Raw genomic sequence first — 17,297 nt, 5'->3', positions numbered from 1 at the left:
ACAACCCTGAGATCAAGAGCCAGACATTCAACAAACTGAGCCACCCAGGCACCCCTAAGATCAGGTCTTATTATCCTCATTTTACAGATGAGAAGACAGAGGCAGAGGCAGGATAAATGATTACCTAAGTGGCTGACTTCAGGATCCCACAGCCCATGCTTTTAACTCAACATACTACCAGACTAGATGTCCTCCCCTTTTATATTGTCTCAATGGACTCTTTACTTCCCAGTTGGTAGCATGCATTGCTTTTGTTGTAATTCATTCAATGCCTGTCTTCCTCACTAGACTGCACATTCTATGAAATCTTAACCTATTCTAACTTACTCTATGACACATGGCCTGGCACATGAGAGTCACTAAATAGCTATCTCTTAAGTGAAAATAAATATGTTAATTAAATTATGGTAAGATCTCTTTCTAAGAGTTCTAGCTGACTAACAACTAGTGATCTCTTACTGTTATTGGTAAGCAGGGTGTGCAAAGTGGTGGTGAGCTTTGGGTTCTATGATGGAGCTGGAGAGACTAGGCACCCATGAGAATCATCAGAAACAAGATGGCCTACAGTTTGAGGGCTACATTGTTGTGGACATAATTTCAAAATAGGAAATCCAAGTGCTTCAGAAGGAATCTCCCATTTCTTCCTGGATGATTTAGAACTTTCTATATCTGGGGTGCCTGGGTAGCTCACTCTGTTCATCGTCTGCTTTCTGCTCAGGTCATGATCTCAGGATCCTGGGATCAAGCCCCACATTGGATCCTGGGGATTGAGCCCCTGCTCATGGGGGAGCCTGCTTTTCCCTCTCCCTCTGCTGCTGTCCCTGCTTGTGCGCATGCTCTCTCTCTCAAATAAGTAAACAAAATCTAAAAAAGAAAGAAAGAAAGAAAGAAAGAAAGAAAGACGAAAGAAAGAAAGAAAGAAAGAAAGAAAGAAAGAAAGAAAGAAAGAAAGAAAGAAAGAAAGAAAGAAAAAGAAGTGCTTTTCCTTTGCTGGGATCTATCTACAGCAGAGGGACAAATGATCAAGGACTGATAACAGGATGATCATGTTTAGACTGTCATATTTCCAAGCTGCCACAAGATGGGAGTATTTTAAAACTTTGCTCTGATTTTCTGATCATTAATGTTTGTGGACCATCTGGTGATTAAACCTGTGTCCCAATGCAGCACACTGGAACTCTGAAAAACAAACACAGCTCTGTCTTTGCTGTTGGAAATTTGACTTATGAGATTGCCAAAAGGAAATGGATATTAAATCAAGAGAATTAACAGTTGTTGGTGTGTAACTGTTATGTGCTGCATTTGAAAATAACTATAATGTAAAATGAAAAGATTATTGCAATGGAAATTCAGTTTTTTTGCATGAATGCAGTTTCTTTTGTTAGAGCTTCCAGAGTTGAAGCTTTAGCCTAATGATTGACCATTATCTTGACCTGTAGTTCCACTGTAGAAATTCGTTTGCTTGTGGTGCATATTGCTACTATCAAACTTTCTACGTTTCTGGTCCTTCAGGCAAAAAGCAAGTGTATCTTAAGTGTCCTGGGACAGAAATTACAGTTTTAGAAATTCAAATCGCAATTGGTGTAATACACCAAGGTAGAGAGGACTGAAGAGCTTATGGTTAGTGAAGTGTGTATAGTTGATGTGCAAAAAGCCCATTTGCAAAGAAATCTATTCTATTCAGAATAGATGGTGAGCTTGGCTACAACATGGGATACTTTAGTGCTTTTTGAGACTCTTGTCCTAAAGGTGGAGGGAGGGAAGCAATAGACAAGGAAAAGAAGGACAAAGATAGGGAGTTTGGTCAGATTGGAGGAGGAAGGACTGGCAGGCACTGCACGTTTCTGCGGCCATGGTGGCAAATCCAGAAAGACCAACACAGGCTTTTCATTATCACCCCTTCAATTGCCACTGAGGCCTGTGATTGCAGACTCTGCTGTGGGGAATTAATTGGCTTCTAGTTTCTCTCAGGTGTTGTATGCCCAGGCACATGGGCCTGTTTCCACACAGAACATTCAATGAGCCAAGAGACATGCTTCTTAACATAGTTGCTTTATTGGCTGGTCTGTCCAGCATACCCTATACCCTCTACTCAGGTGGACTACTCACTCCCCAAGCCCAGGGGTGACAGGTATTCATGCCACTTCATTCCTACCATCCTAATTTTCCTTACCTCAGTTCCCAGAATCCTAGAGTGTCAAAGATTTAACAGAAAGAGAACAGAAGTGAGGTCAAGTGATTTGCCCAAGAAGCATCCCCAATATGAAGCTCTTTGCCCACATTTTCCTGTCCAACTCACCAAAATATGCCCCATTTCTAAGCCCACCTCACAGCTTCATCTTTAAAGTCCTAGATTATTTATTGTAAAAATCTATGTGTCTCAATTACATACCCTCTGCTGTTTCTCACTGTTGCTTTTCGATTCCCTGCCAGGTGCTAGGTCCCTTGAACATGGGGTTGTATCTTATCCACCAGGGCTTCTCAAACTTTAATGTGCACCCAGATAACCTAGAAATATAGTTTAAAAAAAAAAAGGAGAGTCTGATTCAGAAGGTCTGGAGTGGGGCCTGAGACTCTGTATTTCTAACAAATTCCCTTGGTAGTGGTGCTGGTGCTGCTGGCCTAGCACAGCATTTGGTAATTGGCTGATGGCTGCTTTCTCTTAGAAATGCTGAAGGAATCCGTCAAATCTGATAGACATTGGTTTTCCTGTCTGCAGTGTTTTAAAGGGATAATAAAAGTTTGTCTTTGTTATGGGTAGGTAGAGTAGTGTGGCTGGTTAAAGCATGGGTTTCAAAATAAAAGCTAACCTTTACCAAGTACTTACTGTGTGTTAGGCATTGTGAAGAACACTTTATATCATTATTGGATTTAATCTTTGGAAAGAAAAATGTTAAGTAAAACACAAAACCATTGTGTTATGTTTGGGTTATCAGATAATGAAGACCAATTTAAGTCATTTCTCTTTCTCTAGGACTACCGAGTGTCTATAGATTTTGAATACAGTGCTCCTTTAAGAAAAGCTTTGTAAATCCACTAGAATTTTTATATCAGCTGATAGTTTAAAAATCATGACTGATTTCTCACAATAACCACTTATTTTGTGCCTTATATGAGGATGTGGAAAATGTTTCAAAAGAATTTGAATCAACTAAAAGATAATGGATGCTTAACCTATATAAGTCAGATAAGTGAATTATGAATTTATTAGTATAAAGTTATACATCTTATTTCTGGGTTTTGGGGTCTTAAGAATAGTAAATTTGGCCAAAGCAAAAATGCATTTGTCTTGAGAATTCTTTAGAATTCAAAATCTAACTAGTAGCAAGCATTTGTTGATTAAAAAATTTATTTTCGTTCTCTAAAGGAAAACTCATATTTCTGACCCTTTTTTTCTTGAGTTGAGAAAATGTGTGTGTATGTGTATATATGTATTTTTCTGATTTTACAGTAACTCTTTTGTCTAAGTACTGTTGTCTTCATTTTATAGGTGTGGAAACTGAGGCTCCATGAAATTAAATGACTTGTCCACCCTTGCACAGCTACTAGGACTTGACCCAGGACACAAATTCACATCACTTTTTAAACCATTTATTTTGAAAAATTAAAAACTTACAGAAAACTTTTGAGAATGGTACAATGAACATCCATATACCTTTCCTCTTGATTCACTGATTGTTACCATTTACAAAGCCCACATTCTTAGCCACTTTACCATTTTTTCAGCATATTGTGACCTTAGAATATTACACAACCTCTCTGTATTTGATTTCTTTATGTGCAAGTAGTTAAAAATATCTATACTGAGTGTTTTAAAAATGAAGATAAAGTGGGGCGCCTGGCTGGCTCAGTTGGTAGAGCATGTTACTCTTGATCTTGGGGTCATGAGTTCAAGCTCCATATTGAACATAGAGCTTATACACACAAAAAAAGTAAAAATGAAGATGTGAGTCCAGCAAATGTTTATTGAGCTGCTACCATTCTGGGATGAATCCAACATATAAGCCAGATAAAAATCAAGATAGCACATTGTATGCCCTCATAAAGTCAGATGTTGGACAACAGACAGTGAAGGGATACACTGGGCAAATTCAGATGGTCTAAGCACTGGGAGAAAACAAAGCCTTTAAAGCAGTCTGGAAGGCTTACTGGAGGAGGTGACCTCTAACCTGAGGCTTGACTCATGAAAGGGATCGAACCACGTATAGTGGGAGCAGAATGGGCCAGCCTACCCAGAGTGGATGCTGAAGATCTTTTTATTCAACAAGAAAGGGAGATTGTGGAGTTTCCCCTTGTGGAGATTGTTTAGAAGAGAGCACATGCTCTCAGGTAGACCAGATAATAACCTCAAGAAAGGGCTGGCCAGTAGGTTTTCCAGAGTCTGTTCTAGCTTTGTGCATCTATAGCTCCTCACAGAGTGCTACAAGCATAGATTTCTGAGAAACAATCTTTGTAAAAGTGTCTTGACTTCCTTGGCAATTATTTCCCTTTAAGCTTGTAACTTTTAATACTAATAAGCTGTGTTATTAACTAATGGCAGTTGCTGTCCAAGGAAGTCTGATTTGTTTTTCTGGAATCTCAATAAACTTTTGTTTCTAATTTAGAAATTGGATGAAGACGTACATCAAAAAATTGCAAGAGAAATGAACCTCTCTGAAACTGCTTTTATTCGAAAACTGAACCCAACTGACAACTTTACACAAAGTAAATATGCTTTTTTTTTTTTCTTTAAGCCATTCTTGAACAGTAGCAGAAGCTACTTTTCCAGTGGGGGAATGATATTTAAGAGAGATGCCCATATACTATTTGCATACAGACAGGAGAGAAGGTGGGGAGATTCTAATTTGGTTTTGTTCATCTGGGGGAGCCCTAGGATGTTAGATAATTAGAATGTTTCTGCTCCAGATCTGTCACTGGGGAGCCCTAGGATGCTGGCCTAGACTTCACTCCTCCTTCACAGTGTATTTCAGCTATTATTATAGTGAAATATTTAGAAAAGAATAAGAAAATGAAAAGTTTGTGACCACTTGTATGGGAATGATCTTGTCTCTCTTTGGCTTTCCTTCTGAAGGTTCCTGCTTTGGATTGAGGTGGTTTACACCGGCAAGTGAGGTTCCGCTCTGTGGCCACGCTACCCTGGCTTCTGCAGCTGTACTGTTTTACAAAATAAGTAATGTGATTTTCTTTTATGAACCTATAACTGAGCAAATAGCAAATATTTTTAAAAATTGTCACTCTTTGTAATGAATCAAAGTGACTGCTATAAAGACATTGCTGAGTCTATTCATGCCATTCATTACACTGAAACAAATATAGCCCCCGAAACTTTGGCCTTTCTGAGTATGTTCCAGGCCTGTAGGGAAGCCATGGTCATTGTTCCCTAGAACGCCATTTTATTTTTTTATTTTTTTATTTTTTTCGCCATTTTATTTTGAACACGAGCTCTTTGGTGTCTGACCAGCACAGGAAAGGAGCTTGCAAGACCCAATAGGCATCCTACATGATGTGACATTTTGCTCCAAATATGTCCCCACCCACATTCAGACTCATTTCACAAGAGCTTCTTCTTCTTTTTGAAGTAAACCATGCTCAACATGGGGCTTGAACTCACGACCCCAAGATCAAAAAGTCACATGCTCTATGGACTGAGCCAGCCAAATACCCCTCACAAGAGCTTCTTCACTCTGATGTTTAAAGATTCATGAGCCCCGACTATATACATTTTCCTTGTGAAGAAATGAAGCTGCACCGAAATTCTACCAGTTTTCATCTTAGCTACATTTAGTATAATAAAGATTAGGGCTTGGTGGGAATGAGGCAGAAGAGAGATGCCTAGAAACACCTTGTAAGTGGAGATGGAAGCAGCCATGAATAGGTGTAGACAACAAACAAGAACTTAAACAAGGAAATAAACAGGAAGATATGATGGAGTAACTGTAAGGAGAACAGAGTTGGAAAAGGAGGTTCTCTGGGGAGTTACTTAGATAGGGACAATACTGGGAGGTGTTACAGCGCAAGTTTCCCTAGGAAGCACATTGCATGCCAGAAGAACTGTGGGCAGTATTCTTGAGTAAAGAAAGCTGAATAGAACAGAGGGAGAAGTTGAGCTGCAAAGTGGTAGCAACAAAAAAAAGGCATACACCAAATCCACAGGTAGATCTGAAGCTGCGAAGATCCTTCAGGTGGTACAGTTCCAAATAGAAACAAAGCTTCAGGCCTTTATACCCTTCATCGACCAGCCCCTAATGCCCAGAATAGCAGCATGACTTTGGGTAAAGAAGCTCTACTCACCCAAGGGCGATTTGCAGAGTGGGACTCAGCTGAGAGCTATCAGTCATGAACACCCCTGGCAGCTGGGGCAGGGCTGGGTAAAGGAGACAAGGCTTCAGGTTGCACCTGAGAGCAGGTGCCTCCTTAAATGTTGTCTCTGTGTTGCCTTGCCTCACCTGGTCCTAGCCTTCAGAGGGGAAGGTTGAGATGCTGGACAGCAGTATCCACTAGATAACGGGACCTTGAGGTTGAAGAATATGAAGCCACCTGTGCAAAGAATTAGAGTGGGAAGAGGAGCATTTGGGCAGAGGCAGTAGCAAATGCAAAGCCCTGAGGTGTAGTCTGTACACCTGGAGTGGCTGGAGCTCCCTGGGGGTGGCTGGCAGGAGATAACATTGAGGCTCCTCTACAATGTAATCCATTATATGTCTTAACAAGATAATTTTGGTTTCTGTGGATAGGGGACAGAATGAAGGCAGGCCGCTACCCTGAAATATTGTTTAGGAACTCAGTCTTAAAAAGATTTAACTGAAGTTGGATTGAGTGCCTTTTGAAAACTCCACATTGTTTGGTGTGAGGCAGAGATTTGGAATAATAGCCTTTAGACTGATCTCCCACAGGGTGGTCTTAAGGTTAGATAAGATAAGGTATGGAAAAATGCTTTGCAAATAATGATGTCTTCCACCAATTATAATGAGAAAATTTTATTTATTTATTTATGTATTTATTTAATTCATGAGAGACACAGAGAGAGAGGCAGAGACAGAGGCAGAGGGAGAAGTAGGCTCCATGCAGGGAGCCTGACGTGGGACTCAATCCTGGGTCTCCAGGATCATGCCCTTGGCTGAAGGTGGCGCTAAACCACTGAGCCACCCAGGCTGCCCTATAATGAGAAAAAATAAACTTTGAGTTTTAAAGTATAAATTTTATATTCAGGGAAAGTTAATGAACAATGCCAGATTTCCTTGCCTTTTAGGTATGGTTAAGTTTTACAGAAATATTAAGGGGTAGAAAAGACTTAGGTCACAAATCCGTTTTCACTAAAAATGTTACCCACATTGAGATCAGATAAGTGGTCCAAGTTGTATCAGTAACATGAAGGGCTAGTATATCAGCGTTGTGGTCCAGTCTTTAAATAAAAATTTTTTGTATAGCTTGGTTTATTCAGGGTAAGCTTGATTTGTTTCTAGTAGATTGTTGTTTATAGTTTGTATATTCTGTTTGTCATCCCCTTGGCATATTTTAGACTAGTATTATTTATACAATACAGTATTGCAGGTGGATATTTAAAAATCTGCATTAGAAAACACTATTATATCCCTATGAGGTAGGTTTAATTATTACCCCATTTTATTGATGAGGAAATTGAGGCTTAAGGAGGTTAGGTAATTGCTCAGGGGCACAATTAGTCATTATAATAAGGAGCTGGCATTTGAAGCCTTGCAGTATGATGTCAAGTCCAATCAGTTATGTTCTTAGCTCTTAAGTGAGAATCCAGTGAGGGCTGTCTCTACTCTGACCCTAGTAACCCAAACCTGAACCTCTCCTCACAGAAAAAGGCAGCATTGCCAGGGAATCTAAGGCAACACAATAGTGATCAAAACAGATGTACAAATATATAACAAAATTAATTTTCCTATTTCTTGATTTCCTTTCATAGAGTTTTCTAATTTACAAAGTAAGAATCCTTTTTTTTTTTTTTTTTTTTTTCTGGCCAGAGAATGTGAATAACACTCTAACCTTTGTCACTCTGAGTGGGGAACTAAAGGCCAGAAGAGCAGAGGATGGTATTATTCTGGATCTGCCTCTTTATCCTGCCCACCCCCAGGTCAGCTCTTTCTTGCTATTGCCATGAACTGTATTAATGGACAGCTTTCCTGTTTTACAATGGTCTCATCTTTTTTCCTCATCTAGGACTTCCATGAAGTGGAGGACTTGATAAAAGTAGGTAAAAAAGAATTAAACCTAAGCGTGTGATTTGGTCACTTGTTTGAACACAAAGATTCAGTACCATTTGGGTACTGGGTGGCTCAGTTGGTTAAGCATCTGCCTTTGGCTCAGGTTATGATCCCAGGATCCTGGGATTGAGCCCCAGGGTCCTATGATCCTGCAATTGAGCCCTGGGTTGGAGTCCCTGCTCAGCAGGGAGTCTGCTTCTCCCTCTCCCTTTCTCCCACCCTCTGCTTGTCCTCTCTCACTTTCTCTCAAGTAAATCAATAAAATCTTAAAAAAAAATTCAATAACATATGATCCCCAAAGATAGGCCTTCTATCAGTATAAATGTTCCCGCATATGCTTGGATGTAAAGTGCATTTGAGGTGTGAATTTTAGTATTGACTCTATTTGGTGAGAAGTTTGAGCAGTTGTCCCTAACTCTTCATTGCCAGCAGTAGCCTCCTGAAGTAAGGGGGAGGAGAGACTGCTGGTGTTGGGCTGAGCATGAAAGCAATAAAAACTGCTGGACAGGGCAGCCCCAATTTCTGTGGTGAAGAATGAGCTGAGGTGAGGGGCTGTGCTTTGATGGAGGGGGGCAGGAAAGCACGGGCAACTTGACAGAGAAGGCAAGATTCATACATAGTCTGGCTTCCTCAAGAGATCTAGGTAGGGGTGGGTCTTCATAACAATAATAACAATCATGCTAATGAATATTTTTGAGAGTCGCCCCTGCGTAGTCCATAGTACTAAGCTTTTCACATGCAACTATCTCATTTAATACTGTCACTGGTTGAAATCGGTGCTACAGTTGTCTTATGGGGATTCCAAAGGGCCAGAGGGCCCGAACAGCCCTGGATGACCTGGGACTTAGTTTGTAGAGAAGGAAGGGCCCAGTCAGGACCAGGGCAAGGGATGCAGTGAGAAAACCAATTCTCACTAAATGACCTATTGTGGGTACCACTGGGGTGTTTCTCTGTGAATTTTCAACTACAGCATTTATAATTTCATTAGTGTCTTGCATTATCTACATTTTCAAAGAATAAAAGCAAGCATTACAGATTCCGATTTTACACTCTGCCCCACCTATGTCTTGGGTTTTACGAGACAAGCCAAATTCATAAATGAACTGCTTTAAGCATGTTGACAAGAAAATGGAAAATATTCACTGTATAGACCTTGTTCATGGTAGAAAGAACTTAACATGGTATCTCTAAGCCTCAGGGTCAGCATTGGTAATGGGGTGATGATTAAGGGCTTTTTATCCTGAGTATTGTTATTTTGTGTTCCTAGAAATTGGCAATAAGATTCTCAGCTGAAAATTAGACTTTCAAATTGACATAAGAATCCATGCAGAGGAAGGCTGAATGACCCCTTCGAGAAACTGAAAAGCCCTGAGAACAGATGGGATCTGGCTGCAAGAGATTCCATTTTCAGAGGGAGGGACATTATTTAGTAGTGGTCACAGGAGCAGATAGCCGAGGCACCACCCAAAGTGGAGGGAGTTTTGGCTTTGGGACCTGGAGCATCTCAGTCACTAAAGAAAGTTAGAGAACCTGAAGTGACCTAATGATAGCCAGATAACTACTGTGTAATTTTCATTACTCTACCCACAGCCAGGGGTGGTTCCAGAGGGTGACTTGGAGGGGTTTCCACCCCCTCCTTCCTCATCCCTTTCAGTGCTCCAAGTCAACAAACAATGTTCTAGGTCATGTGCAGTCTTAGGTAAAGGGTGAATCAAGGTATCTTTAGAAAATGTTGCTGTGTTACTGATCTGTAGCATACAATCTAAGTGAAAACAGTGCTTGCCACACAGAGCAGCATTAAGATGAGTGCTGTAGTCCCCACTTCCATTCAAACTGCTGGCCTGGAGACCTTACCATGTAGAATCTTCTAGTTACTGTTGCTGGGACTCCATATATATTATTTCATTTAATCCTCACAACAATGCTAAGAGGTGTGCCTGAGGCCCCCATTTCTACAGACAGTAGACAGTAGTGATTCAGAGTTTTGATGCCAGGACCCCTCAGACCTGGGTCAAGGTGTGTGTGTGTGTGTGTGTGTGTGTGTGTGTGTGTGTGTACGCGTATCCCTGTCCCTGGGCCTAAGTCTTCCTCCTTATTTGTGAGGAAAATGCCCATTTGAAGGATTGTGATGAGGCACATAGTGATACTTATGAACAATGCCTGTCTTTGGCTCTCAGAGGGTAAGCTCAACCCCCTTTAAAGGTCACTGGTCTCCAGAAAACTGGCCTTCCTTAGGCAATACCTTGAGTTCTGAAACTGAACTAAAACTCTTGGGATTGGAGACACTGGGTGTGCCTGGCATACAGGAAATGCTCATGAGAAGTTGCTCCCCATACAGAAGATCATGATTTGATCCAGGGGGCACTCCTGAGGAGTTTTTGGTCTATCTTCACAGACTGCTATAGGTGACACCCTGGTCCAAGACATTCGCTATTCTCCAGATACCCGAAAGCTCCTTGTCCGACTCAGTGACACTTATAAGAGGTAAACAAGATTTCTGGCTTCATCAGCACTTTGGGGAGGGCTGAGAACTCTATAGCTCTGGCTTTGTGCTATATCCAGTCAAAATGTGATTTATGCAGTCAGAGAGCTTTATTCCCAGGAAGAAAGATATTCTCCTTGCTCTTTCCTCCCCTCCTGCTGAGCTGTTTGGGCAAGCCGCACCCTCTTTTGCTTTATAGACTCTGTGTAGTGGTCTGCGAGATGGGTTGTCTTAATCCATCCCATTTATGAACAAGGTCATTTCTGGAGAACCTGAAGGTGAACACACAAGATCTGTTGCAAGTGGAAAACACAGGGAAGGTGAAAGGACTCATTCTCACCCTTAAAGGAGAGCCTGGAGGGCAGACCCAAACATTTGACTTTTACTCCAGATATTTTGCACCGTGGGTTGGTGTGGCTGAAGATCCTGTAACAGGTACTTTTTGACTTGGATCCTGGGGAGGGTTCAGTGGTAGAGGAGGGTAACAAATAGCTCTATAAGTGCCCTTCACATGACCTTTCAGGTTTTTGAGCTGTTTTTGTTTCCCTATTTCCCCATTCCTTCACTGAAGTCTCATGTGAAAACCACAGAATGAAGGAGGCAGTATAGCAGGGTTGAAACTTCATTCGGACAGCCTGGGTTTGCATCCTAGCTGCTTTACTGTTGACCTTGGGCAAATGACTTAACCTCTTAAAGTTTCTATTTCCCTTGTTGTGATGAGTACCGGATGTTACATGTAAGTGATGAATCACTGAATTCTACTACTGAAACCAAAATTACACTATATGTTAACTAAGTAAAACTTAAATAAAAAATAAAAAAATAAAAAATAATAATAAAGTTTCTATTCCCTCCCCTATCGAATGTTAGTAATACTTCATAGAGTTATGTAAAAACAATGCATGGTAAGTGCTTAGCCCAGTGCCTGGCACATGATAAGTGCCCAATAACTATTAGCTGTTTTAATAATAATGATGAAACAGTTCCTTGAACCAACACTTCCAGATCTGCCATTTGCAAAATTCAGGGGCCTATGTCCACTATAGTCACAAAGCTATTTTTTTTTCTTTTTTTTTCTTTTTCTTTTTCTTTTTTTCTTTTTTCTTTTCTCTTCTCTTCTTTCTTTTCTTTTCTTTTTTTCTTTTCTTTTCTTTTCTTTTCTTTTCTTTTCTTTTCTTTTTTTTCTTTTTTTCCAATGACCAACCTGCATGATCATTGGCACCTAAATAAGATTTGTTTTTTGAAGGATAAGCTCCTGGTATGTAGGTGGGAAATTGGGACAGGGATGGCTTTCCCAGAACTGCCCCAAAGTGGGTGGGATGGGTTTGGGAAGATAGGTACTCAAGATCTACTGGCCAGAAGCAGAGGGATGACATCAAGGATGGGCAAGAATGTGAAGTTTCCTCCTTTCATCCCCTCTGAGAAGAGTGAGCTAAGCAGAAAAAGGGAGGAATGCTTGATGGAAGAGGTTGGTGGATAGGATAGTGGCCAGGGCAGAAGGAGGCTGGGAAGAACCTTTGAGGCTCCAACTCTGGACAAAAGACAGAGGCCGGGATGGTTTTAGGACTTTTACTTAGTCTCTGAGAAAGAAAACATATGAAATTCAAAGCTCAGCAAAGCACTTTTTTTTTAGAGACTCAGGAAAATGCCCAATGACATCCAAACAGTACCACTTGATGCTCCCCCGTGAAAAAGAAGTTTCAAGTAGATTTATATATAGCTGCTTTATGAAGATTTTAATTGGTACAGAGGGCAAGTGTTTTCTCCTGTAATAATGCTTTTCTCAAGTGGGACAGTCTTGGGACAGTGATGATCAGCCATCTCAGCTTGTTGGAGGGATTTCTCAGCATATAGGCCCTTTGGTGCTAACACCAGGACACCCATGGGCGAACTGGGATGATTGGTCACCCTAGATGGAGCTCTTCATGACTTTTAGTAAGTTTTTCTGAAGAAAACTCATCCTTTTCTCTCCCCAAAGACTTTTCTGTCAGTTATTACTTTTTATTTTGTTTCTTCATTTTATTTATTTATTAGATTTTAAAAATTTATTTATTCATAAGGGACACAGAGAGGCAGAGACACAGGCAGAGGGAGAAGCAGGCCCCATGCAGGGAGCCTGACGTGGGACTCTATCCCGGGTCTCCAGGATCATGCCCGGGACCGAAGGCAGCACTAAACCGCTGAGCCACCCGGGCTACCCTGTTTCTTCATTTTAATATCTATTCACTGATATAAAACTAGGCCACAATTGAGTGAAAAAAATACCTCACTAAAAGAAAGTTCATTTGGCATCAAAAGCCTGAAAATGTACGCTTAATGGAAAATTTAACCTTTTGTCAGAGTTCCCAGTTTTCCTTGCATGTTCATCCTAGGAGGAAGGAGATCTTTCCTTTGAAAGATAAAGATTTGGGTTGAAGCCCTCACAGGCTGACAATGAACTGATAGGACAAAAATTATAACCTGCAGTTTACTAATTCAAAAAGATCTATGCACCTGTGTTTATTGCAGCATTATGTACCAAAGCCGAGAGATGGAAGCAACCCAAGTGATGGATGGTAGCTACGCTTGTGGTGAGCATAGGGTAACATACAGAGAAGTTTAATCACTATGTTTTATACCTGAAACTAATGTAATATTGCGTGTCTACTAGACTCAAATTAAAAATTAGAAAAACTTGCAGTTTAATTCAGCTTTCAGAAAGTGTAAAACATAGCAGATATATCACTTGATGGAACTTATTCAGAAATACTGTGTCTTCCTTTCTATGTCCATTCGTAATTTCACACTCTACTGTGGCCATGGCCAACATAATGACTAAGGCATCTAAGGTTTAGTCAAACCACATAGTTGTTTGTGATTGCTTCTAAATTTATAACAGTGTCACTCCTGTTTTTGTATCATAATTTTTCACTTCTTTTTAAGGGTCTGCGCATGCTGTTCTCAGCAGCTACTGGTCCCAGCAACTGGGGAAGAAAGACATGCATGGTAGGGCAGGGTTTTTGGTTTTTTTTTCAATTTTAAAAAAATTGCTAACTTTAGGCTAGGATTCCTTCTCATATGTACTATTTACTTGAAGGTGTAATAAAATGTCATGTATCACCCATGTGAAAATGAAAGGTTTTCAATTCCTTCATCTTGAATCCTCTACTTAGAACATCTTCCACCCCTGTCCTTTCCAACACACAGATACACTTCTAATACAGTATACAGTAAGTGTCCAATAAATGTATGTTGAATAAAATTAACTGAATAACTTTGGCTCAGTGAGGTTATTTAGAGTGTGACAAGTTGAAATCAGATGATTGCCAAAGTTCCTTATTGCCATTGCTAGGCACAAGATTGAATCAAACAATTTGCTTTTGAACCAAGTACTCCAGTGATTAATATATTGCTTGGGGGCAGAGAAAATAGATTACAGCCAATGGAGGCTACATAGTCCCAATAATCAAAGTAGGAATCTGACCCTACAGGATGGAAGTCTGACCTAGTGGGAGGGTGAGGCCTCTGTGAGTCTGATTTGGGGATAGCTGGTTGGCTCGTCTTGCTTTAGTGATCCTAGTTACTCCCCTACGCACTGAACTCCAGGAAGGCTGAAGCTGTGCCTCTTTTTTTTGCCTGAAGTGTGGTTGCTTGATATGCACAACAGGTGAACAAATTCCTTGTCCCTTTTGGAAAGATGAGGCTGTCTCAGGAGGGCCAAGATCACCCCTCTTTATTTATTTAGACTTCTAATCCATGCATCTATCTTATCACATGTCCTTGCTTATTCCTAGACGGAAGTGGGGAGGAAACTCTGGGTGGGGTGTGTCTGGGACATTGTGGGAAGTAATAGAGGAAATGACTCAGGAACAAAAGATGTGGAGCTGTGTGTTTTGTGGATCAAATTGTGTTTGTGGCCCCTGGATCCTCAGGAGAACAGAGCAGGCTGGGCAGTATGACAGATGGATGAAGAAATTTATACTTTAAACTGAGCTGGGAGGATTCTGGAACTTATACTAAGAGGTCTTTCACTATGTTTTGTTAATTAGAAAGGGTGAAAAGGAACAATATCAATTTGTGACTTGTTTTATGTTTTCTTTAGCCTTTCAGTGTTCCCGCCGAGGAGGAGAACTGGAGATTTCACTGTGCCCCGATGGACGAGTTGACATTAAGGGTGGCACTGCTATTGTTTTAGAGGGCACTCTGACAGCCTAGATGTGGTCGTGGTTCTTTTGATTCCACTATTTTGCTATTTTGAATGACTAAGTATTTTCTGCATAAAAAGAAATGGAAGTGGCTGCCTTTACCAAACTTGCATAGCAGTTCACTTCATCCTCACATTAGAAATAGAAAAATGAAAACATATTAATGGAAATTTAATCACGCTTTCTAACTAATTCACTAATGGAGTTTTGACTCTACCTGTGAGTGTATTTGCAATGGAAGTAACCAGTAACAAAATAATGTTGTCACCTGATTATGACTACCAATAACACGATGAGGAACAAATTTATGGGGAGTAAGAGCAAACCATTTAAACTCAGGTATGAGTATTTGATAGACTATTTTGTAGTCTTTAAAAAGACCCAATAATCATTTGGAAATATTGAAAAATACTTCATGATATAATTCTAAGAAAGAGAATTCAAAATGTTAGCATTGTTATGTCTGTATACAATATGAATTTATATGGACAAAGATGGATCATGAAGATAGAAAGGTGAAAGCTATTCATATGTGTGTGTGGACAGGTAAGATTAGGAGTCATTTTAATGCACCTAAGAAATTATTTCCCTTATTGGAACACACTCATGTTCAATAACTAACAATCAGAACATATAACAGAATAACCAATAAAGTCAGAAATTTCAAAAGATGTATGTGTATTAGTGTGGTAGTAAAATTAAACACTAAAAGCAAATGTAATGTCTTTATCTTGATGTATGGCTTTAGAGCTATAGCTTAAAAGGCATTCTTCTCTTACCTTAATAAAATTGGTTTTGGGATGCCTGGATGGCTCAGTGGTTGAGCATCTGCTTTTGGCCCAGGGTGTGATCCCGGGGTCCTGGGATTGAATCCCACATCAGGCTCTCCGCAGGGAGCCTGCTTCTCCCTCTGCCTATATCTCTACTTCTCTCTGTGTGTCTCTCATGAATAAATAAATAAAATCTTTAAAAAAAATAAAATTGGTTTTAACATAGCTTTCAGTTAAATCTGTAATGTTGAATATCTGTTATTGGCTCTGGGATGGGGGCTTTTTCAAGTCATTAATAGTGTTTGTTTAAGGTGATCTCATTGATGGTAATTCTTAGCCATCTCAAAAACTGCAAGCTAATCAGTTAGAAATTCCAATAGTGTCCCAATTTTGTTTTCTATTTTTATTAATTTTTTCTAAGGCATATAACAGTGAATTTATTCTAGCAATAATCTTGTATTTCCCCTAATTTACAGTGAAGTAAACAATGTGAATTGTTAAAGCCTCCAAGCTTTAACTTAATGAGTAACCAATGATCTGCCACATACCTCACAGCTTCTCGCAACTCATCAGTGGATCATGACACCAAGGGTGAGAATTACAGAGGCTTTTCACAAGGTTTTCTCAATCTGGTACTAAATTGTATGAATGATTTTATATAAACGCATAGTTGAAAGGGTCTGAATTTTATCATCCAAATGTATGCTCTTTTAAAAATATTTATTTAAAAAATTACAGTATAATTAATATACAGTGTTATATTAGTTTCAGGTGTGCAATATAGTGATTCAACAATTCTGTATACTCAGAGCTCATCACGATAAGTGTACTCTTAATCTCTTAAATTCTTAATAGATATTTTTGGGATACAAGTTCCTGAGGTGACTCTGCATTCTTTTTTGCATGAAAGTTGTTATTTGAAACATCTGAGTTGACTTTTCATCCTATATTTTAAAGGATTTTTATTTATTTGATAGAGTGTGCAGCAGGGGTGGGGAGGGGCAGAGGGAGAGGGAGAAGTAGACTCCCTGCTGAGTTGAGTCCTCCTCAATCCCAGTATCTTGAGATCATGACCTGAGCTGAAGGTAGATGCTTAACTGAGCCACCCAGGTGCGACTTCATCCTATATTTTAAACTTTATATTAACTTTTATAAGTTACTTTTAAAAAATCGTCCATTTAAAAAAAAAATAAAAATAAAAAATAAAAAATCGTCCATTTAGAAATGAGCAGTTGAGTCAGAATAGTCAGGGCATAGTCTGATCATATTTACTGTGTTTACTTGGTCAACCTGGTCAAAGACTGAGTGGCTGTAGGGGTCATAGTGCTCCAGAGGGGCAGCCAAGGAAACGGGTGGGGCAGGAGAGGGATACCCAAATGGATAATAAGAAGAAATGAAATGACATCTTTGGGTAGCAGGAGCAAAGAGCTTCTAGAATCAGCATACTGTGCAGAGTGAGTTTTTTGCTGATATAAGTAGGGTGGGTTTGAGGGTGCAGATTTTCCCTTGCCTCTTCTGCTTCTGCACACTTCTTACCTACCTACTCTGATTAAGAGTGGACATAGTGTAATGTGTAGGGAGATTGTTAGAGATGTATCCCAGCACTCAAGTATAATATTGCCATTGCTTGAAA

General features: G+C 39.9%; 1 protein-coding gene across 6 annotated transcripts in view; it reads left to right on the top strand.

Moving 5' to 3' along the window:
• Nucleotides 1-15,565, top strand: part of PBLD (phenazine biosynthesis like protein domain containing) — a 44,315-nt gene extending 28,750 nt beyond the window's left edge. For 3 of the 6 annotated variants that reach the window (XM_077894741.1, XM_077894743.1, XM_077894745.1), the window contains exons 3-11: nt 4,605-4,704; nt 5,072-5,170; nt 7,989-8,098; nt 8,185-8,214; nt 10,624-10,712; nt 10,967-11,145; nt 13,194-13,280; nt 13,633-13,695; nt 14,792-15,565. In XM_077894741.1, the coding sequence (XP_077750867.1) occupies nt 4,605-4,704; nt 5,072-5,170; nt 7,989-8,098; nt 8,185-8,214; nt 10,624-10,712; nt 10,967-11,145; nt 13,194-13,280; nt 13,633-13,695; nt 14,792-14,904 (870 nt within the window). In that variant the 3' untranslated portion in view covers nt 14,905-15,565. The remainder of the gene's footprint in view (nt 1-4,604; nt 4,705-5,071; nt 5,171-7,988; nt 8,099-8,184; nt 8,215-10,623; nt 10,713-10,966; nt 11,146-13,193; nt 13,281-13,632; nt 13,696-14,791) is intronic. The other 3 variants (XR_013377767.1, XM_077894742.1, XM_077894744.1) reach the window with 3 other exon arrangements.
• Nucleotides 15,566-17,297: the final 1,732 nt, after the last annotated feature.

Source organism: Canis aureus, chromosome 4 (assembly GCF_053574225.1).
Source record: "Canis aureus isolate CA01 chromosome 4, VMU_Caureus_v.1.0, whole genome shotgun sequence".
NCBI classification, from domain to species: Eukaryota; Metazoa; Chordata; class Mammalia; order Carnivora; family Canidae; genus Canis; species Canis aureus.
This window is presented reverse-complemented; position numbering and strand designations above follow the sequence as displayed.